General features: G+C 42.5%; 1 protein-coding gene across 13 annotated transcripts in view; it reads right to left on the bottom strand.

Moving 5' to 3' along the window:
* Nucleotides 1–22420, bottom strand: part of LOC115583228 (angiopoietin-1-like) — a 93548-nt gene that overhangs the window by 4205 nt on the left and 66923 nt on the right. For 9 of the 13 annotated variants that reach the window (XM_030419841.1, XM_030419844.1, XM_030419843.1 and 6 more), the window contains 8 exons: nt 9038–9193; nt 8840–8961; nt 2904–2988; nt 2492–2639; nt 1918–2030; nt 1669–1770; nt 1421–1587; nt 1148–1281 (listed from right to left, as the gene is read on the bottom strand). In XM_030419841.1, the coding sequence (XP_030275701.1) occupies nt 1148–1281; nt 1421–1587; nt 1669–1770; nt 1918–2030; nt 2492–2639; nt 2904–2988; nt 8840–8961; nt 9038–9193 (1027 nt within the window). Of the gene's footprint in view, nt 1–10; nt 221–662; nt 928–1147; nt 1282–1416; nt 1588–1668; nt 1771–1917; nt 2031–2491; nt 2640–2903; nt 2989–8839; nt 8962–9037; nt 9194–19827; nt 20083–22420 lie in introns of those variants that run through there. The other 4 variants (XR_003984320.1, XM_030419850.1, XM_030419849.1 and 1 more) reach the window with 4 other exon arrangements.

The raw sequence follows: 22420 nt of genomic DNA, 5'->3' as shown, positions 1-22420 counted from the left end.
AAACACTCACATTACCACTTCTCTTCTCTCGCGATCGTTTTCTTTAATTCCCTCTCTGTTCATTTCTTTTCGTCTCCGTCAGTCTCTCGACTCTCTGCGTTGTTGTGATTAGAAAACGACTCGCTGACTAATCGTGACCAGCGACGTCTTCTCCTCGGAGACATCAAAGTTTTGTCGGCGCGATTAACTTAATGGGCGATCGCGGCCCATCGAGGGGAGGCTGAGGAGAACGAGAGAGCTGTTTGTGTTGGCGCTGACACAAGGTGAAGGGTGACGGAGACAGATGTTTGAGAGGCCGGAGCTTTTTCGGGAAAATGTGGCTTATTTTGAACAAAAATATGTGTTTCTGGAATCGCGAAGTATTTTTTTTATTTGGTGTGATTTATGATGGAGAGATATAATTCAATGACAGTTTCATAAACTTTGATTAAACAAATCAAACTGCTATCATTTTTGTGGTTCCACCCTGTGAAATCATACATGAGTAAGATATTTACTAGAAAACTTGTTTATTTAAGTTTGGCTTTCCAGGGAACGGACAAGTCCAAGAGAGAAACGGCTTCATTTGAGGAGTTCGCATTTAAAATGTATTTGGGCTGAAACATGGAGCAACCCAGAGAGCCCAGAGGACGGGGGGGGACGGGGGAGGACGGGGGAGAGAAGGAGACGATATGGGAGGAGAGAAAAGAAGAGGACATGAGGGGACAGGATGGACATGAGACGTCAGAAGAAGACAGGATAGGATGTGAGAGAACATAAGCACATGAGAAGGAATGAGAGTTGAGGAGAGTACAGGGAGTTAGGGAGAGGATAGGAGAGGATATAAGAAGACAGGAAAGGAGAAGAGAAGATGGGAGAGGACAAGACAGGACAGGAAAGGCCATGAGAGGAGAGTCGAGGAGATGACAGAGGAGGACAGGAAGAGATCTGATATGTCAGGGGAAGACAGGAAAGGAAATGAGAAGGACGTCAGAGGAGAGGTGAGGAGAGGAAATGAGAGTGGAGGAGAGAGCAGGACGGGGCATGGAAGGACAGGAGAGGACAGGAGAGGAAATGAGAGAACACAAGAGGATATGAGGGTTAATGAGAGTGGACGAGGGTTCAGGAAAAGACATGCGAGGATGTGAGAGGACAGGAGAGACGTTACCTCCAGTGAGCATCAGGGCACACTTGCAGTGGTCACAGTTGTCGTTGTCCTGGTCTCGGGTGCTGAAGCTGGTCCCGTGGGAGGCCAGACTGCTCTGTGTCCCCGCTGTCCCGCTGTAACCTCTCAGATACAACCTGAGGGAGACGACACGAGATGACACGAGAAGGTGAGTGAGGGACGGACTGATGGAGACATGAGGAGTTATGATTTCAGCCTGGTGTGACATGTCTGAATCAGTGTGTCCACACTGCAGGTAGTGTAAGCGTTAGTTACCTGTACTGCTGCCTCTCATTGGTCAGTGTAAATCGGTCGTACTGGGCGTGGGCGGGGTTTCCCTCCCAGTCCTTCAGCTCCACCCTCAGAGAGTACTGACCCTGACCAGTCAGCAGGAACAGAGCTTCATTACCCAGCCAGTGTTCTCCCAACACGTCCCCGAAGCCCTGCAGGAGGAGAGGAGGTTTCACTCAAGCTTTGCATTCTATCATCTCTTTTGATTCATCGCTCTAAAGAGACAAACGGACCATTCTGTATTCCCTCCAGCTCCTCTGGAAGTCCACGCTGCCGTTAAATCTCCTCTGGAAGACGGTCCAGCCTCCACCAGCTGTCTCCATGTCACAGTACACCTTCAGAGAGGAGAGAAGACGGTGTTGACACTAAAAACTGTTGGACTCAAACAACAGCTATGTGAGTCATTTCATGAGATGTGACCGAGGCGGCTGGAGAAACAAGATGCTGCTGGAGAACGACTGCAGCTCTGGTGTTGGTCGTACCTGCACAGGTTCAGATCTGTTGCCGATGTAGATGTGATACAGACCGCTGACAGAGTAACCGGACTTGTAAGCGTCTGCACAGTCCCTCCATACCTGGGTCCTCGGAGGTGACCCTGAACACACACACACACACACACACACACACACACACACACGGATAAGTTAAAACAGAACTTTATGTTTGTTTATGTTGAATATTTCTATTTCTGTCTTGTCACAACGCTCTGCTGTCAGGCACAAAAAACAGTTGGTTAGATTAGAAAACATCCTGGTTTGGCCTAAAATACCTGTGTTGGTCCACAAAAACTCCCTGAGACGGTCTGATTCACGTGAAAAATAGCTGGTTTGTTCACCGATAACACGGCTAAAGATGGTCAGAAATGACCTCACAGACTGTGGTTGCCTGTTTGCAGCCTTGTTGTCTTGTAATAACACCTTCCTACTTCCACCTCCTGATGGGAAATTCAGCTACTAATCATATAATGTGAACGTGATGTGTGGTAAAACCTTGGACGTATTTGTGGTTTGCAGACATGATATTCTGGAGACTGAGCTGCAAATATGTGATGCGTACCTGTCGTCGTGGCCACCATGTTGATGAGCGTGTGGACCGACTCCATCAGCTGCGCCTGCTGCCTCTGCAGAGCCGTGTTGTTGCTGCTGGCGACTCTCAGCTGCCTCTCTAAAGCGTCGATGGCCGCCATCTGAGTCCTGACGACAGACTGAGAGACGAACATTCACTCCTGCTGAACCACTTTCTCCTGACCTCAGACTTCATACATCACGTTTATGACGGTTTCTGTTTACATCAGCCAGCTGAGATTAAAGTAGTTTGACTGGACAGAAACTTCTGCACACTCAGGTCAGTGTAATTTACAGTTATGAGGTCAAGCTTGGCTTTATAAATGTAAAACACACGCCGTATTAACAGTATATGCATGTTGCGTCAGTGTAAAACACACAGATGTGACTGTTATCGACGTTACCTGCAGTCTGTTCTTCTCCTCCTTCATGCCCTCCAACTCTCCTCTCTGCTGAGACTCCAACTTCTGAACTTTACTCTCCAGACGACTGAACAACAGACACAGAGAATAAAATTAGAATTTACAAACACTTGATTCAAAAACAGGTCCACTGAAAATGCTCTTCTCTAGTGTCTTTTTGGTGCCAGCGTGCAGAATATTACTGTGTCATCATGACAGAATACCTCCAGGAATGTGTCATATTAACATCAGGCTGTTTAACACGAGGGCTGCGTGTTTGTCGGAGGGAGGACACGAATCCAAACTATTTGTACAGCAAATCTGTCTGTAATGCACCAGAGGTTGTAACTCCTGAGCTACTCCCTCCTGTTAGAGAAGCTGTAAAACAGGGAAATAAAGATTAATACCCCGACCATCATTCTTTCTGCCAGAGCGGACCGCGGTCCACGTTATCTCTGCAGCTGAACCAGCAGAACAGCTGCTGAAAATAGACTCTGCCTCGCAGTTAGATCAACAACGTAGGAGCCAAATGAATGAAACCTGATGAAGGAGTGGCAGCGGCTTCAGAGCGAAACGTGGGACTCTGAACGTGGCTGAACGTCTAGTTCACACTCACATCTCTGGCTCAGGAACAGGACGTGAGGTGGGGGGTCTGCGGGAGTCGGCTGGGAAAATGTGTCTCCTTCTATAATGTTTCCCACAAATGTGGATGTGTGTGTGTGATTTAAAGCATAAAACACAGTCTATCAGCTGGTGGCCATTATCATAAAAATATCTCAGTTCCTGTGAGAAGGCTTATCATCTTCCAACAGCTCATCACAAAGAACATCTTTGCAGCGACTGACTCTCCTTTAGCAGCTAACAGCTAACAAAGGGCGCCGAGTCGTCCTTTCAGACTGACAAACGGTCTTGACAGCAGTTGTGTTAATATCGAATATTGTTGCATTTCAAAGTTGTTCATTTATCAGGGTCGTACACATTTTTCAAGGTCAAATTCAAGCACGTTTCAAGCACTTTTAAGGGTCATTTTCAAGATTTTCCAGCACCTTATTGCTGGGGTAATATATGCTACAGGAATATATATACTCATGATTTTATTCTTCACTTTTTATCACAGTTATGTACATTATATTATGCTGTAAACATCTAAAATTATGTTTCGAAATAGCAAAAACTTCCGAAATTAACTATCCAGTCTGATCCCACTTTTGTAAAAGACACAGAGTTATAATGTCAAGCACTTTCAAGCACTTAAACTAAAATCCAAGCACTTTTCAGACCTTGAAAACACAACACTGAAATTCAAGCACTTTCAAGGATTTCAAGCGCCCGTACAAACCCTGATTTATGTATCAATTAAGAGAGCCTTTGAATGTAGCAAACAAGCCAATCACACACATCTTGCAGAAGAGGCTCCTGGGTAAATCTAAAAATGTATAAATCCTGTAAATACCTTCTTTCTCTTACCTCAGAGATATCTAACATCACCTGAAGATTTCTAATCATTCTTTATAAAACAGGGAGGATGTAGTTGGATTTACAGGCTCCACTGTTCTCCACTAGTTCACTCACATGTGAATATCACCACATTAACACTCAGACATGTAACGTGAGATGTGCTAATAAAACATTTGCAGCTTTTCTAACCGAACTGTACGACGCAAAGTCCAGATTGTGGTGAAGTGTAGCAGACGAGTACGACATCCTCCTCCATCACCCTCTAACCTGCAGCGGCATCACGTCGCTGCTTCACGCTGACGACTGAGATCACTTTACATCAGCAGGTGAGACTTTGGTCACATTAAGAGCTGAAACACATTATCAGCTCCTGCTTCTGATCACTTCAATGTGTTGACCTGCAGGTGAACGAGGCAGCGCCGCTTACTGTGATGGAGACCGATGGGGAGTCGCTGATCGTTGGGGGGCTGCGGTTTGTACAGCGTGTGTGTGTGTGTGTGTGTGTGTGTGCAGATTAATGAGTCCACCACATCTGCAGTTTGTTCTGATTATAAACTTTGCCGAGGGAACTTTTTTAAGCGCTTCACTTTATAACCTGGCATTGTTAATGTGGCTCGATGTGTCAGTTTATAGCGGTTTACATGTAGTAATCACTTTATTGGCCGTGTGAGCGGATTGTGACGTGACATGAAAAATGAGATATGACAATTATAAAACCTTCTAATAACAGGGTTCGTACACATTTTTCAAGGTCAAATTCAAGCACTTATCAAGCACTTTTAAGGGTCATTTTTAAGATTTTCCAGCACCTTACTGCTGGGGTAAAATACGTATCTAAAGGAATATATATACTTGTGATTTTTTTCTTCACTTTTTATCACAATTATGTACATTGTATTATGCTGTAAACATCTAAAATTATATTCTATAATAGCAAAAACTTCAGAAATTAATTATCCAGTCTGATCCCAATTTTGTAAAAGACACAGAGTTATAATGTCAAGCACTTTCAAGCACTTAAACTAAAATCCAAGCACTTTTCAGACCTTGAAAACACAACATTGAAATTCAAGCACTTTCAAGGATTTCAAGCACCCGTACAAACCCTGTAATAAGCTTATTTCTTTTTAAACACTGTGACAAAAACTACAGTGCAGAAATGAAATTAATGTGTCTGATAATGAATAAAATTCTCTTTTGTTTGGTGTCAAGACACTTTAACAGCACAAAGAAAGATCTGACTCATGTTCTGTGAGTCTATTGAGAATCTCTGCTCTAAATCTTTACATTTATTTGAATTGAAATGTTTTCAGATATTGCAAAATGTATAAAATGTTCATCGCAATTTCCCAGAATCCAAAGTGACCGACAGTCTAAAACCAAAAGACATTTATGAAGCTGAAACCAGACAATGTTTAATATTTTTGACTGAAAAATGATTATGATGATACAATTAATTATCTTAATTTTACTTTGATCAACTAATCGACTGACTGACTGACGTACACAGTGCAACAGCTGAACAGCCTCCTGTGTCTGTTTCCTCTTCTATCAGGAAACAATAACCAAAAACTCTCCTTCTAGTTTCAGATCATCTTTTAACAGCAGCACTGAAACTGTTTCACAACTCATCAGATGAAAAGAAAACCTTTCTGGAGATTCTTAAGAGGAAAATCCGACCCTGCAGCGGGCGTCATCATGCAGTGGGTCGGTGGAAAACAGCTCATCAGAACTGATCCACCTCATTAAATCCTGGTTATTATTATTCACACAATAATCAGAAGCAGCTCTCTGAAGAGCAGCCCATTACTGTCACGACCTTTCTAAAGATTTCAGGTAAATTAAAGGATTAAATGCTTTGCGGTTGAGAAGATTCTCCGAAAACCTCTGAGGCTTTTGGAAACTTCTTAAAAACCTCCGGGATTATCTGAGGAATGCTGTGTGATGAAATGAGACCTTACACCTTCATCTGCTGCAATTTAATTTACTGATGCAGATGTCGGCTCGCGGGCTCGACAGGTTCAACTGAGCTATGTTTTAACTGAACGGACAGAAACCTGCGTCAGTCCTGAGTCACGGCTCGGTATGATCGTATAATGTGTGAATGACGATGATGTGAGCTGATGACTCTGAAAGTCACGTAGTCTGATCACACCGCAACGTGTAGTCTGGACAAAATTCTCCTCGTTATCACAAGTTGATGACATGATCAATATGCAGGGTTCGTACTCATTTTTCAAGGTCAAATTCAAGCACTTTTCAAGCACTTTTAAGGGTCATTTTTAAGATTTTCCAGCACCTTTTTGCTGGGGTAAAATATGTATCTACAGGAATATATAAACTCATTATTTTTTCTTCACTTTTTATCACAATTATGTACACTGTATTATGCTGTAAACATCTGAAATCATGTTTCATAATAACAAAAACTTCAGAAATTAATTATCCAGTCTGATCCCAATTTGTGAAAGAAACAGAGTTATAATGTCAAGCACTTTCAAGCACTTAAACTAAAATCCAAGCACTTTTCAGACCTTGAAAACACAACATTGAAATTCAAGTACTTTCAAGGATTTCAAGCACCCGTACGAACCCTGAATATGGCTTTTATTTCCTGCACACAATGTAAATCACTGACTAAATGTGCCAGCTGACCATCACGGTAAGCGAAGGAATAATAATCTGTTAATTCGACGACAGGACAGACTCGATGTTCGCTGCAATTAGATGCAAAATAATGACATCAAACATCGATATCAGCGTCTGCAGTCAGACAAAATGAGATGGAAAATATAAAATATGAGCAAAGATCCAAAGTCCTGCATCAGCTGTATGTTTGTATCCACTGACACAGAGAGAAGTGAAACAGTTGATAAAAGACTCTTTCTCTCTCTTACACACACACACACACACACACACACACACACACACACACACACCCTGTTTGTATTACATCTGTTACTGTAAACAGAGAACACGCTTGATAATGACTCATGGCCTGTTTTACGCTCAGAGCTCCGTCCAACTTCACCTCACAGTGAAAAATAGTGAAAATATTGTGATTCTAAATATTGGTGTGTCTCGCAGCAACAGCTGCGGACGTATTTCCATCATCTCTAATGACTTGCTTGTGTTGCCTGTTCAGTTGTGAAACCACTGATAAGGCTCATATCTGGGTCAGAGGAGGGTGGATGTCATTTTTCCCGAAGTTATTAAACGTTTTAGACATCAGACACAAATTACTGTTCGAAGCAGGGTAATTATTAACGTCTTTAAACTTGTCTGGAGGGGATTTTTAACAACTCACCATATTTGTTAAATGTCTCTCGACTTAAAAACAGTGATGGAATGTAACTAAGTACATTAACTCCAGTAAATCTGTTTTATATACCTTTTTTTTTCTTTTTAAACTTCCACTTCAGCTCATTTTAGGGGCAAATATTGTTCTTTTGATACCAGCTCAAAATTGGTGCTTAACTCCTTTCACATTGCCAGATTGCGACTTTGCCTTTTTGTTTTTGTGTCACGTTCATCATCACTAATGTGCCTGAAAAACCCCAAAAGACATTAAAAGTATCAATAAAGTTCAGTGTGAAGGAGGTATTAGACTCTGCTCTGTGGGAGAAAGTCATTTTAAGGTCCCATGTCACGCTCCTCTCAGGTTCTTACCTTTATTTTGGATGTCCGCTAAAAAATGTTTAAATTCATACTGTTCAGAAACACATTATTTTGTCTATGTGACATCACAACGTTACTGAAGTCCTGACGGCTTGTTTAAAGCCACTTTCTCAATATGGACTTTGTGCATTTCTCCCAGGGTTTTGCTACCTTGGCAGAGTTTAGATCTAGACCCGCCGTATAATAACAAAAATACACATATATCTCTCTACAATATGGGACCTTTAACCCTCTGAATCCCAAGCCCACCGGCGGGCTCGAAATTCCACTTATATTTAAATGACTGGCATTTACAAACCATTTGTCCGATCCAAAAACCGAAAGAACCGGCGTAATCGTCAGATTCTCAAGTTTCCGAGGGTACTTGAATGTATCACACGCAAAAAGCGCAACATGTCTAAACAGGCCGGAGAATACGGGGGAATTTCCTGACATTTCATCAACCTCGCTTTGATTGCCATGTCTTCTTTGAAAATTTGCAGAAAAAAAGTGCCTTACAAAATCTGTTTCAGGTCAAATTTAACAACTTATTTGTTGTTCCTTAGACCTGGGGGTACCTGAAAATGTGGTGTATACACTAATTCCTTATTTTTTCAATTTTTAAGAAAGATGAAATCACAAAAGTTCAATTTCCGTTTTTTTCTTTTTTCTAATGATTTATAGCTTTTAAATTTTGGTACACTGCATGAAGACATAATTGGGTTGCATCAGCCTATAGCCACGGTTGTCCACTGCTTGGGATTTTGAGGGTTAATAAACAAGTTTTAGTAATGATCTGTTAGTCAATAGTGGGAACTTTCTACCTGTTCTTGGCTCTCAGCTGACTGATCTCAGTCGTCTGCAGCAGCAGTTCCTTCTCCAGCTTGTTGGTCGACAGAGAGTTCTCCAGAAGCTGGATCTCTATACGAGACGTCTGGTTCAGCACCTGGTGGAGAGACAGGACGTTAAATCCAAGAAATCTGATTTCAGGTGATGAGATGATGAAATCAGCAGCTCGTTACCTTGGCTTCCACCACGTTGAGTTTGCGAGTCTGCTCCGCCGTGTGCGTCAGGAGGTTTGTTCCGATCTCCAGCATGGTGGCGGTTTGGTTGTGGACGACGTGCGGCGGTATGTTAGCGATGTCCGGCTTCATTTTCTTCTGAATGACGTTCTCCAGCTGTGGATTGAAAAAGACAAACACAACAGAGAATAAAACTGTGTGCAAGGAAAAACACAAGACAGATGACGTCTTTCAGGATTTTTCTTTCTTTCTGCATTATACAGTCAGTGAAACGAGTTCTGTTGAGTCTTTCCAGAAGCTCAGCGTAGAAATACTTGATTGCGAGCACTGAAACCTCCCACTCAGTGCATCAGGTCCACCAAATCAAACATGAACACTCAAACATGTCAGGAGGTCTGGTATATAAAGCCGCAGGTCTCTACATCTCTGGGAATATCATCCGATGCCAGCTCGCACTGCCATGCTGCGACCTTTAACCCCTGACAAATAAATAATCCATCCATGCAGCCGCGGATTCATCCCTCAGGCTCCACGACTTCAGGATATCAGCGCCACTGAGAAGCACAGAGAGTTGATAAATATATCGCTGCACCAACAAACAAATTGGTCCCAGTGGGACGACCAGAAACCAACCACTGTTTGATGAGTCACTGCGAGCCAAGTTCAGGCCGGATCACATCTGAGTCTGCTAAATATCACTTTTCTTAGATGAATCCAAACACAAAACTGTTTAATCATCACACTTGTTTTCAGCTTGAGGAGCAGAAGTTTCACAGCTGGACTTTCTGCCGTTTCAATAACTCCAACAGAGGAAGACGCCGTCCCATCTACAGATCGAGTCACGTCATTTTCAGATGACACATTCTCCAAGTCAGCCTTTTATTCATATAATATCAATAACTTATCCTCATGAACTTATCCTCAAACGTGTCATATATATTTAATCAACGTTTAGACAAGAAGCAGATGGCGACACCTGCAAAATCGATCACAACCTAAAATCGTCTGATCCTCCGTCACGCAGAAGCTTTCACATCCTCTAGAGTAAAATCATGAAAACAAAATGTTTACAGAGCTATCCTTCACACCTGGACATAGATTTGCCTCATTAATCGAGAGAATATAGAGAGAAACACCTGATATATGTCAGATTTCTTTCAAGTAGTCAAATATCTCACAACCAACTTCACTTAAATTCATTCTTCAATTAAATCTGTTCACTACTTTGAGAAATTAAACACAAAAGAGCCGTTTCAGTTTGATTTAAGTGTGTTTGTTTTGACTGCTGAAGGCCGACAGCCGACTTGTTTTTCGTAAGTGCTGACTAATCCAGCGGTTTCACCAGCGTTATGTTTTCATGCTTTTATTCCTTTCAACTGCTGATCTTATCCCCGCTGATTGACTTTATCACATGCATCATTCTTCATGCACGCTGACGGCACTATTACTCATTTTCACTACTCAATTAAAGTTACTCAAGAGTTATTATGTTTAGTCTGCTTCAATTCAGCTTCAGATTGAAACAAGAATCGCTCTGTTCAATCAGAAAATGATTTTACGAGCGGAGATACGAATCAAAGTGGCCTCTCGGAGGGACTTTTGTGTGAGCGGGTAGATTGGGCTAACCTGGAACAACGACAGAGAGCTAATCAAATAATCAAACAGGGAGAAAATAGCTGGAACGAGCTGCTTCGTTTCTCCCTCCTGCTTTGCTTCCTGAGATGCTGCGCAGATAAACTCTGACGAAAGCCAAAATCTCCACCTGGCTGCTTCTCAGTCCGACCAGCACGGAGACGAGGGGGGAAACAGAGGCTCGGAATAGCTGCAATGCTTTGATTACACAAGCACGAACACCAAATGCTGTCAGTGATCGAGAGAAAAAAGATTTAAGATCCAAAAAGAAGGAAAAAAAAAAATGAGAATAATTGGAACAAACAAGAAAAGTTCAGCAGGTTCTTTTTTGGTCTTTTGTTATTTTTTCATCGAGTCTCCAGAGACACAATGTGCTGACTCTTTAATTGACCCTTATTTCCTGCTGTAGAATTAGAGCTACACACACACACACACACACACTTCACACAGACAGAAACTGGCATACACTCATACAAGCATGCAAACACACACAAACACACACACATGAACTCCACGAGCTGACCAGCGAGCTACGCCGACAGCCTCACGTATGGAGGGCTCGTTTCTGAGACGCTAACTCAAACCACATGTTGGCTTCGCTGTGATCTGGCCCTCTGGGTGACTTCACAGAGGGAGGTGGGGGGAGCCGGGTCACCAAACAGCCCAGATAACAAGACTGACGCACAGGCAAGTAGCACCGATACAGATCTGGGGTAACAAGTGCACGGTGGGTCGCTGGAGTGTGTCGGGATCTGAGCTGGCAGCTCCAGACTGGAGTGACTCCACCGAGGACGGCGGGTAGTTTGGGAAAACTGCTCAATGTGAACCATGTTTATGTTTAGTGCAAAACAGAGGTGAAAAAATATGCACACATTGTTTCTTCCAGTAGAAGATCAGATACTTGTGTAAAAACAAAGTACTGATTGAACTTCTTTACTCGAGTAAAAGTAATAGATTACAGGCTCTGACATGTACTCAGAGTATCAGAGTAAAAAGTCTCCCTCTGAAGGACATTTGTGCTCAAAGCTAACTGAAGCTCACGTCATATTAATAGAATTGAGAGACTATTAAAGTTAAAGGTAGAATCAGTAGGATTTGTCCCAGCTGTTCCTGAACGCTGCTCTTTACCAAAGGTGAAATTCAGAGGATGTTTTGGATGATTCAGCAGAATTCATTCGAGTATATGACCGAAGAAATTCAGCAGAGAGAGGATGAGCTGCAGAGAGCAGATGCTGGTGCTATTCCTTGAATCGCCCTCTGATGCCAACACAAAGTGAATCATTCCGCTGCAGTGACTTTCAGCCGGGGCAGCTTCTGTCAGGTACTGTGGTGAAGCCCTGTTAGAGCCCTGTGTGCTGTCACGTGCACAAAGTGTTACTCCTCACTTTGACAGAGTGGTGTCGATACATTCCTCTGGATCCTGAAATCAAAACCAAGATCAGCAGGGCAGACTGAGTGTTTTTGTCACCTAAAGCTTGTTTTTACCTACTACATTATCCACAGTGTCCTGGTAGTCGCCTGACGCCTGCTGCAGCTCTGAGGAGCACCTACAGTAGTCTGGTAAACTCACTTCTTTCTGACTCCAAAGAAACAGAAGTGTTTAATTTTAAACTTTCAGTTTCTTTTGAAGACTTTTACAAGAAGTCACACAGATCCTCTGGAGACACTGAGGGATTTATACACTTTCCACATGTGCAGTTGTGCTTCCAAACACCTGGAAACTGACTTATGTGTGAAACTGATGGATTTTACAATGAGCGACAACTGATCTTGTTTCACTTCAGTTCATATCTTTTTATCACATCGCTTGAAAGCCTTCAGCTTAAACAATGATATAATATTCTTGGAAAACCTCTTGAGCTTGTTGTATTATTGCAGCGTGTCTCTAAGTATCAGAGCGTCCAGATGTTTTGGCTGAAGCTCAGAGTGTTATGAAGCAGCAGAACAAGCCAACAGCCCGAGGCTTCGCTCTCTGAGCAGCGCTCCACTTGACACACTGCAGGGAAATATCCCTCTGTAGGGTGCCTGACTTTTACACTCCGAGTCTCTGTTACCCTCCAAAACCTTCATTCCTCTTCTCTTTCACTTTCTGTATCTCACATGTAAGAACTTATCTCGAGGTGTGCGAAGAATTGCTTCATCTCTGACTGGAAATTAGCAGTTTCTGATTCTCAAAAGATTTTGGGGGCGTTAATAACGTCTCCAGCCACTTCAGTTGTTTGGGAAAATACTCCGGCATTGATCAGAAATGTTTAGTGGACTACGAAACACGCAAATCTCCATCAGTATGGGGGGGAGGAGATAATGACTGCGTTTTAATGTATGTGTGAACTACAAACACATGCACAAACAGGACCTATAAACATGCATTAGTGGAGATGTGTCAGAGGGGGCTGCCTGTATGGGGCGCCAAGGAACAGTTAGGGTTCTAGTGCCTTGCTCAAGGGCACCTTGGCAGTGCTCGGGAGGTGTACTAGCATGTCCCTAAGCCAAGTCCCTGCAGCCTGAGCTCCTACCTGCCCTTCATTTAGCTCAACTCAGGGTTGAAGTGGTTCATGTCCAGTGTTTATATGAGGCGAATGAAACATGAAACAGATCACTTTCACTTTCTTTACTTTGGTGCTAAAGTAGTTTTTAATGCTTTTTATGGGAAAACTAAATTTACGGCTGAGGTAGGAGTGGGAAAGCGGCGGCGTGGGTTCAACTCAGTTCTGTTATTTTGAATCTCGTTCCCACAGGACGGCAGGACGAGGGCTCTGAATCTGAAGTGGGCCGAACACAAACAAAGATGTTCCCAAAAAAAATCATGATTGAATCAAAGCTTCTGTTACATGTTCTCCTACACACACACACACTCACGCCCTCCAGTTAAACTTTGTTTAATAGGTTAAATTAAATATCATAAAGATGTGTACTTGTAAACGTGCCTGTAACCGCCAACATGTCCATCAGCCAGGACATTTATTCAGGTATCGTACTTAAATACTTAATAAAACCTTAGTCTTTGATTACTAGTAAGTTCCATATATTGTTAAAGTTTTAAACTTTCTGTCCGCTTCAGGTCCCTGTCACATGTTTCTGATGTCTACAAGTTGTTTATCAAAGAGATACTTCTAGGGCAGGGACGTTGACATGAATAATTTGCGTCGACACGTCGTCCCAAACAGGAAGTGGTAGTACCTGTGGAGGCTGAGAATAGCCTCCCTCACACAGAGACGCTGCATTAACGCCGCAGCGGCGGTTCCTCAATTCTCCACCGTTGGTCGTTCACACAGAGCGAAGCACCGCTGGAATAAAGACGAACCGCCATGTAATTCACACAGAAAGCTGCGCTGCCGCTCCTAAAGAGACGTGATGGTACACGTCATGATGATGATGTCGGGGTGTTTCCCAGGTGTCCCCCCTGTCAATCTAAACCCGCAAACCGTTAATAATGTGTAGTGATTGAGAACCCGGCCCCCTAAACATCCTGGAAGATGAACGAGTTACGTTGTTTGCGCTAAATTACATTATTACATAATCGCCATCAGTAAACAGGTCGCTGCGTGACTCTGTCACTTCCGGGGACGGAGGCTGTTTTCTGGGGGAAAGTTCACTGAAGTCTCGGTCGGGAGGGCTGACCATCACGGTGATTTCTATCAACACAACCACTTGAGTGAGTTAAAGGTTTTTGCCGGTGACAGACGCTGTTTTTCGGGCAGAAATGTGAGAAGAGTTGGTAGGACAGGCGGGACGACAGACGTTGCTCCGCCTACAACTGCGGTATTTCTTTCCTCATATAAGTTACCAACGACAGTTACAGTTACTACGTTACTTTTGTTTGGTCATGCAACGTTAAATTAATCGTTAGATTAGTCGACTAATCGAAAAAATAATCGCTAGATTAATCGTTTGAAAAATAATTGTTTGGGACAGCTCTAGATATTTCACCTCTAAACTTCTCACATGGTCCCTTTCAAATCATCGTCACAGGCCCAGAGTGGTTAAATAATCAATACTGGGACAAAACACAAAGATTACAACAACGTTTTGAGACTTCTTTCCTTTACTGTTAATCCACCTGTCCACCTGTGACTGCTGCAGGACACGACTGTCAACATGTTGCTACTGTTTCTACCTCCTGCAGCCGCGGACAGATGCTTCACTGACTGGATTTCATGATCTAACTTCAGTGTTTTTCCCACAGGACTTTGTGAGACTACAGTATGGTGGGTGGACCTACGACCTCCTGGGGGGTCCAGAGACATGATTCCCCCAGACGAATGCTTTGCTCAACTTAGCGTTAAATGCATCAATCTGGTGCAGCTCTGTCGATGATATGAAGTGAAGAAAACAATAAAATCAACCACTGAGCTTTGGCTCTGACGCCTGGTAATTAATCTAGCTCTCACAATGTGAAAGAGCTTTGGCTTTACAAGGTAAACACAAGTCAACACTCAGAGTCGACTGGCTGCCAGTGAAAGACGCTTCACTGAAGCAACGGCACAAAAACATGTTTTTCAACACCAGTTATTGAACTGATCGGTTTAGTTTATTTAATTTAAAACAAATGGTAGTAAACCAGCTCTGGCAAACTTTAACTGTTCTCTGAGGAAGTTTAAACTATTTATGCTCCGTCAGCTTTTTATTTTGTTGCATCATGGTTTACATAAAAGTCTCAAAGTGATCAACTCACAGCCAAGACAACTGTTTCACAGACACGTCTGAGTTATTTTACTGATCTGCAATTAAATTTTTACATCTTTCTAAAGAATTTAAAAACAAAGTTCGGCTAATTTAGTTTAAAACAAATCCAGCTGGAGCGAACTTGAAATGTTTCCTGAGGATGTTTTAAACTATTTATGCCCAGTCTGCATTTTATTTTGTTGCATCAGGATTCACATGAAGGTGTTGTAAAAGGAGAATAATTCAAAGCCAAGGCAACTGCTTTAAAACCCACCAGAGACACATGAGGAGAACAGATGAGAAGAGAAGAAAAAAGAACAAGAAACTAAAATCTGTAACGTACTACATGTTATAATGACCTTAAACTGTGTGTTGTGTGTTTGATGATAAACAGTCAGCTTGTTGAAGGGTTACAGCTCCGTTCATGAGTAAATGAATGAATGAGTGAGTGTGTGTCAGTAAATGTGACAATCCACAATGTATATGTTGGTGTGTGTGTGTGTGTGTGTGTGTGTGTGTGTGTGTGTGTGTCTCAGGCTGCCGGGTCACGACTACAGCCATGACAAACATCTCAATCATCTCGCCACAATCAGGACCAGATGGGCTAAGTCAACACAGTGGTTTGTGTGTGTGTGTGTGTGCAGTTGTGCAAGTGTACAGATGCACATTTTTAAGGCTACAAGTGTGTGTTTGTTATAAAACTGAAATGTCACTCGTTTGTTTCATGGTAATATACTTCAGTGCTCCTGTCTTGTGAGTAAACCAGGTTAAAGGTCCCGTCAAGTGGAGCTCTGAAATGTCTTCTTCTATATCTCACTTTCTCTTTAAACCTGAGGAAGAGATCAGCATCAGTGTTTCCTGACAGGTTCCTCCGTCTGCAACCAGAGTCACTCCCTTGTTACACCACATTACACTACTGACACAGTTTTGAGCATCCCGACAGATGCTTTCATGTCTGTCAGTCTGTGGACAAACTTTGACGGAGCCACAGAGTCACAACAGAGCAAGATGCAGTCATGAAACTTGACGGGTGTAGTTGAGATCAAAATGAAGGACGAGTTGGAGGATGGGTGTGGATCCACTCCAGGCTCAGTGTGTTGTGTAAAAGGAGATCATCATAACGATTCTGCTCACTTCAGAGATTCAGTGTTAAAAACAACATTTGTCTTTTTTCCTTTATCAGTTTAATTTAACAATGTCACATTTTTTTCTTCACTAACATGGACTTGTTTCATTCGTCCTGCCAGACTTTTAGAGACCGGGTCTCCAGACGACTCAGAGGGTTGAAGTTACAATCAGTTCATGAATGCTCATCCAAGGGCAAAGACACGGCACGGTGAGTAATGGCTGGTTAGGAAATATGTTATTTGAGATTTATTGCTTTAGTTCAGGGTTATAACTTGTCCTGCCGAGTGACCGTCTGGTTCAAGGAAAATGTGCGACAGGAGGTGAATGCTCTGATGTATAAAAGAGGGTTTGAGACCCGGTGAAGAATGCAAACAGAGAGATAGTTTGGTTGGATTACAAATGTGATTCCGGAGAGCAGGCTGCAGGAGAAGTGTAGGATAAATAAATGAAGTGCAGCGGCGGTTCATTCACTGTACAGAACAGTACAGAAAGAGACGTTTAAGTCTCTGTTGAAAGACACGTCTGTAACATTACCTGTATGTCCCAATCTATTTACTGTGACAATAAATAAAGCCGACGTTTAATGAAGTATTAATGGCCGGTGTTGTCATAGCGCTCCTCTGTCAGCGTGTTTGAACAGATGGTGCTGGACGGACGCCACTCGATGATGGAGTCACTGACTGGATGATAGACAGTGTGGGTGTGAGTGTGAGTTTGGTAAAAGAAGAAGAAGAAACTGTGATTGTGGTCGGAGATGTTTCGGTTCTCTGTGGCGAAGAAAGACAGACAGTGACGGAAAGAGGAAGCGAGAGAGAGACTAATAATGTGGCTTGTGAGAGAGCAGGAGTTACAGTTAGAGTGCCAATGATCATCAGGAACGTCTGTGGGCTTTAATTTCTCTGCTGAGACGAGTTAATCATTCAGGTGAAAGGGCAGACGGACACTTTACACACTTCCAAAGATTTTAAAAGCCGTCATGTGAGAAGCCCAGAGGGTCATCTCATCACCGAGATTACATCTGAAATCATTTAAGGTTACGTTACATTCAACACTCAACTACAACACACCTGTCTTGGGGAGCAGATATGTTTTCACTTATTGAATAAAGTGATTAAGCATGATGGATCAATTACACCAAGAATCCCAGCTGTTCAGACACACAATATTAGAGAGGTGATGATAAGGTGCAGTACAACCTGCATGATCATCTTAACACTCGTGTATCCAACAGAAATGATTCACCTAGTTTGTTGAAGAACTTTCAATTTTTTAAATATCTTTAAGTCCATTTGTGTTCAATATGTTACTTCCCATCGTTACTAGAATGGAGATGGTATAGCACTCTTAAAGGGATATTCCGGTGTAAGTTTAATCCATGGTCTAAATCACCATGAAACTATGTTAGACTCCCTCTCGAGAGATCAAGTTAGCAGACCGCTAATTTACAGAGTTTTATCAACCTCAGAAACGACCGCACGACAACAATACACTGCAGTAAATGGATCCAAATATAAACTGCCACCAAAAAGCCACAAATAATGCTCAGAACAGCACCAAACTTCAGCAACAGTACAAATAGGGTCTCAGCACATAGTCCGGGGCATCTAACCTCCGCTAGCTTAGCTGGATTTCTACTGAAAAGCTAAAAACAGTCTTCAACTCTCCCGACACGACGATTACCGAGTGCGGTTAGAAATGCTCAATTCCGTTCTTTTCCCTGTCCGCTCTCGATAATAACTGTTATAAACTGGCAGGTAAGACACATATGAACTTTGATTGCTTTTCCATGGAGTCATAATCATACATTTTCATCCATGAGCAGCGGAACTCTACTGCACTTGGTAATCGACTCGTCGGGACTTCCCGTCAACAGGAAGCTGCTGCAGAAGAGTGGTAAATTTAGTCAGCTTTTCAGTAGAAATCCAGCTAAGCTAGCGGAGGTTAGATGCCCCGGACTATGTGCTGAGACCCTATTTGTACTGTTGCTGTTTGGTGCTGTTCTGAGCATTATTTGTGGCTTTTTGGTGGCGGTTTATATTTGGATCCATTTACTGCAGTGTATTGTTGTCGTGCGGTCGTTTCTGAGGTTGATAAAACTCGTAAATTAGCGGTCTGTAAATTAGCGGTCTGCTAACTTGATCTCTCGAGAGGGAGTCTAACACAGTTTCACGGTGATTTAGACCATGGATTAAACTTACACCAGAATATCCCTTTAATATGCATGTCATGATTTCAACTCTAAATCTAAATTTGATTTAAATGATTCTACAATTCCCATCATGGAAATCAAAAGCAGGATAATTTTTTCCCAGTATTTCTCTCTCACTAGTGAGACAATCTAACAACTGAACAACGACACAGCTCCCCTACTGCCACTTATGTTGTGTGCAGACAAACAATCAGCCAACAGAAATGTTGGGTTGATTTAGTTTATTTTCTGAGCTGTTGTGGTAAAACCGAGGTTGTGAAAATGTACGTGACAGTTGACCGGGCATAAAACCAAATCCTGTGCTGGGAAAAAAGTACTTTGTTTTATTGAATCGAGTGGGGACACTGAAATCAAAAGTCAAATTGAATCTACATGTGTACAGTTTGACTTCTAAATTTGAGTTTAATTGCTCTTGTATAGTTTCTTTTTTTAAATTCAACTTTTATCCTACATACTTAACTTTTCTCAGTTTATCTGTAATAATTTCTGTCCCTGTGCTGCTGCAGCATCTAAACTTTTCCTCTCTGGAGATCAATAAAGTTTTTATCTCATCACATCTCATCTTATCTGCAGCGTCCTGGGTCTGATTCTGTTCCTCTCCTTCACTCTCTCCAATCACTTCTGCTTCTCTTCAAAGTGAAACTATGCAAAATAAAGCCAAATATATCCCCCTGAGTCATGAAAGCATGAAAAGGAAAATAAAAAAGACTTTCATACGTCTGACTACATTCAGGGTTTTGACTACCTGCAGTCCCCAACGAGTCGATGGAGGAGAGGGAACGTTTTGAAATCTGTCGTTTTAAGGCCGATAAAAAGGGAATGTTTGAACCCCTCGGTGGCTGTGGTGATTGGCCGCATGCCAGGTGTGTGTGTGTGTGTGTGTGTGTGTGTGTGTGTGAGTGTGTGAGTCAGAGAGAGAGAGAGAGAGAGAGAGAGAGAGAGAGAGAGAGAGAGAGAGAGAGAGAGAGAACAAGGAGAGGTTTTCCAAGAAGCCCTGCGTGGTTTTGGTCAGTTTGGCATTCGGCCACAAGTCACTGGGAATCTCTCCCTCTTTCACTCCCCCTCTTCCTCCCTCTTCACTGCTCTCACCTCCTCGTGTTCATCTGTTATTCATCTGATATCTCACCCACAATCTTTACACTCCTGCACTACTCACTGCTGTACCCTTTCTCTCCATCCATCCATCCTCCTCCATGCCCAAAATTCTCTCCATCTCTTCACAGTATTTTGGTCTCTTTCGTTCTTTCTTCTTCTTCCTCCTCCTCCACCTCCTCCTCTTCATCTCCTCTACCCCTCGATCTGTCTGTCCTCCCTTTGTCCCTCAGCTTGTCTACTTCTATGGCAACTGAAATCTCCCACCATGCCAACTCACTGCTGCAGAGAGATGAATGACTCTTTAAACTGGGATTTGAAAACAGAATGAACAGCCATTCACTCTGTCTGACACACACACACACACACACACACACACACACACACACACACACACACACACACACACACACACACACACACTCTGAGTGGAGGAGTATTATAACCCCGTCCAGCTGATAACAGGCTGTCTGCTCTGCTAACTAATTCGGTGGCCTTTTGAACAGGAGATAGATCTCACTTACGGTCTCCTCTTGGCTGTTTGTCATCTCATGTGTCGCGTCTCAAAGTCCGGCTCAGACCCAAAAATGGCTCCAGGAGACTCTGAACACGGGCCCTGATTTTAACAGCAACCCTATCAGCAGATTAAGTATTGGCGTTGTACGTTTCTACAAATCATGAATCTGTTATATTTCTACATGTTGTGACTGTGCTGTGGTTAAAGGGACAGTGTGTAATATATCAAGTTTTTAGCGCCATCTAGCTGTGAGGTTCTACACTGCAACACTCCTTTGCTCACCCCTCCCGTTCTGAAGACGTTGGAGACGTTCCAGAAGCTATGGTGGCCCTGACGGACAAGAAACTCATTTTCAAAATATGGACTCTTTCCCAACAGCGTCGAGTATTTCTACTGATTCAAGCAATGAGGTAAAGATGTAGTCAGTTATTGTTATTGTTAGTGACGAGCGCTTTCGCTGAGCTCTCAGTTCCGCAGTCAAGCTAGCTCTGAGCGAAAACGCGTTTAGCCTTACTACGTAGTACCACGTAGTGCTTTGTGTCCCTCTCGACAGTCCATAGTTTTTTTTAAACCGGAAAGACATGGCGGCCTCCATAGAGCTTGCCCGTGCTATGTATATTCAGATAGGTAATTCTTCACTCAGGAGGATAAGTCAGATTGTTGGCAGAGGTAATTGTACACCGATGAGGACTTACTTATGAACGAAGACGCTGATTTGAGTAAATAAATTACTTAAATCGTTACACACTGTCCCTTTAAAGTCTGGTTAGGTTTAGGCACAAAAAGTCGGTCTGTGAAGCAGAGAGGAGAGAGAAAGATGTTTGTTGGACTCACACAGTTTTGTGCTGATGGTTCTGTCAGTTGTTCTGTAGAACTCCTGCTGAGTCAGAGTTCTTTCACAGATTCGAGGAAATGAGAAAAAATAAAACCATCAAATAAGATGAGAGTCATAGAAACTTTGAGTCTGAAAGGACACGAGTCATCTTCGTTTTCTTTAAATTCTATTTCTGCAGTACTTTAAACTGAATCTTGTAAATCTTGCTGATGGCTGCACATCTGATCGTGTGAGGTCCGAAACATGTTGAAGGTAACCCAGAGACTCCAGAGCTACATGTGTGTGGGTTCGATATTTGTATAATGTTGAGCTGTTATCTGAGTGTAACCGATGACCATAAAACACTCCCATCAAACTCTCCATGAATAATGTTGAGGATTTGCACACAGAGGGGAGCTGGAGTGTGTTTTTAGATGCTTACATTTAATACATATGGACATATGTTGACATCATCACTTGGATGTAAAACAGAAAACCAGGCAGTCGAGATGTTCAGCATGAAGAATGTTCTCTGCAGGATAGATTCGGTCACACTGTGGTGATAAGGTTTTAGGGTTTTGGATTAAAATGTTACAGCCTTTGATCGACGCTGCCATCACATCCTGAGCATCAATTTAAAAGAGTTTTAATGCACGTTTTTCGTTATACAGTAACTTGATTAAAAAAGAGAAAATCAACAGACTTTCTTTAACGGCAGAGGAAAATTAGTTCAATCAGAAACAACTGATTTTCATTCAGAAATTACCTCAGAAGTTCCTCATTGATCCATCGCAGCTCATCAATTATTAAAACAACCGTTAAAAAGTTGTGTAAGATGCGAAGCTAGCGACTTACAGTATGACATCTAAATAATCATGTTTCTCTCTGTAGCTGTTATCGCTGTGCTGTCGTCCCATACGCTTGTTTATTTTGAAGCATTTTGTTTATTCCTTGTTTACTCATAAAACGTTGGTGGTCTGTCGGTCAGAGAGACGACTCTGTTTGTTTACCACAACAGCCAATGGATGGATTTCACTCGCAGACCCTCACCTGATCCCAAGACGCATCAGACAACAAATCAGCACGTTAATCGAATCGCAGTCCATTTAATCTGCAGGAAGGAAGATTTGTGGATATAAAATACACCTGTCAGCTTAAAGTACAGAGCTCAGCCGCAGTGGACTGACACAGCAGAGACTCTGTTCGCCGAAGTCAAATCTGGGTTCACAGGAAAACGTCATTAGAAAAAATTTCAATTCAATCGTGAATTCTGTATTTTTTCAGCCAATAACTCATTCACATTTGCAGCCGGAGGAACCATAAAGT

The sequence above is a fragment of the Sparus aurata genome, chromosome 6 (genome assembly GCF_900880675.1).
Source record: "Sparus aurata chromosome 6, fSpaAur1.1, whole genome shotgun sequence".
NCBI classification, from domain to species: Eukaryota; Metazoa; Chordata; class Actinopteri; order Spariformes; family Sparidae; genus Sparus; species Sparus aurata.
The sequence above is the reverse complement of the archived record's forward strand: the minus strand, read 5'-3'. Positions and strand labels throughout refer to the sequence as shown.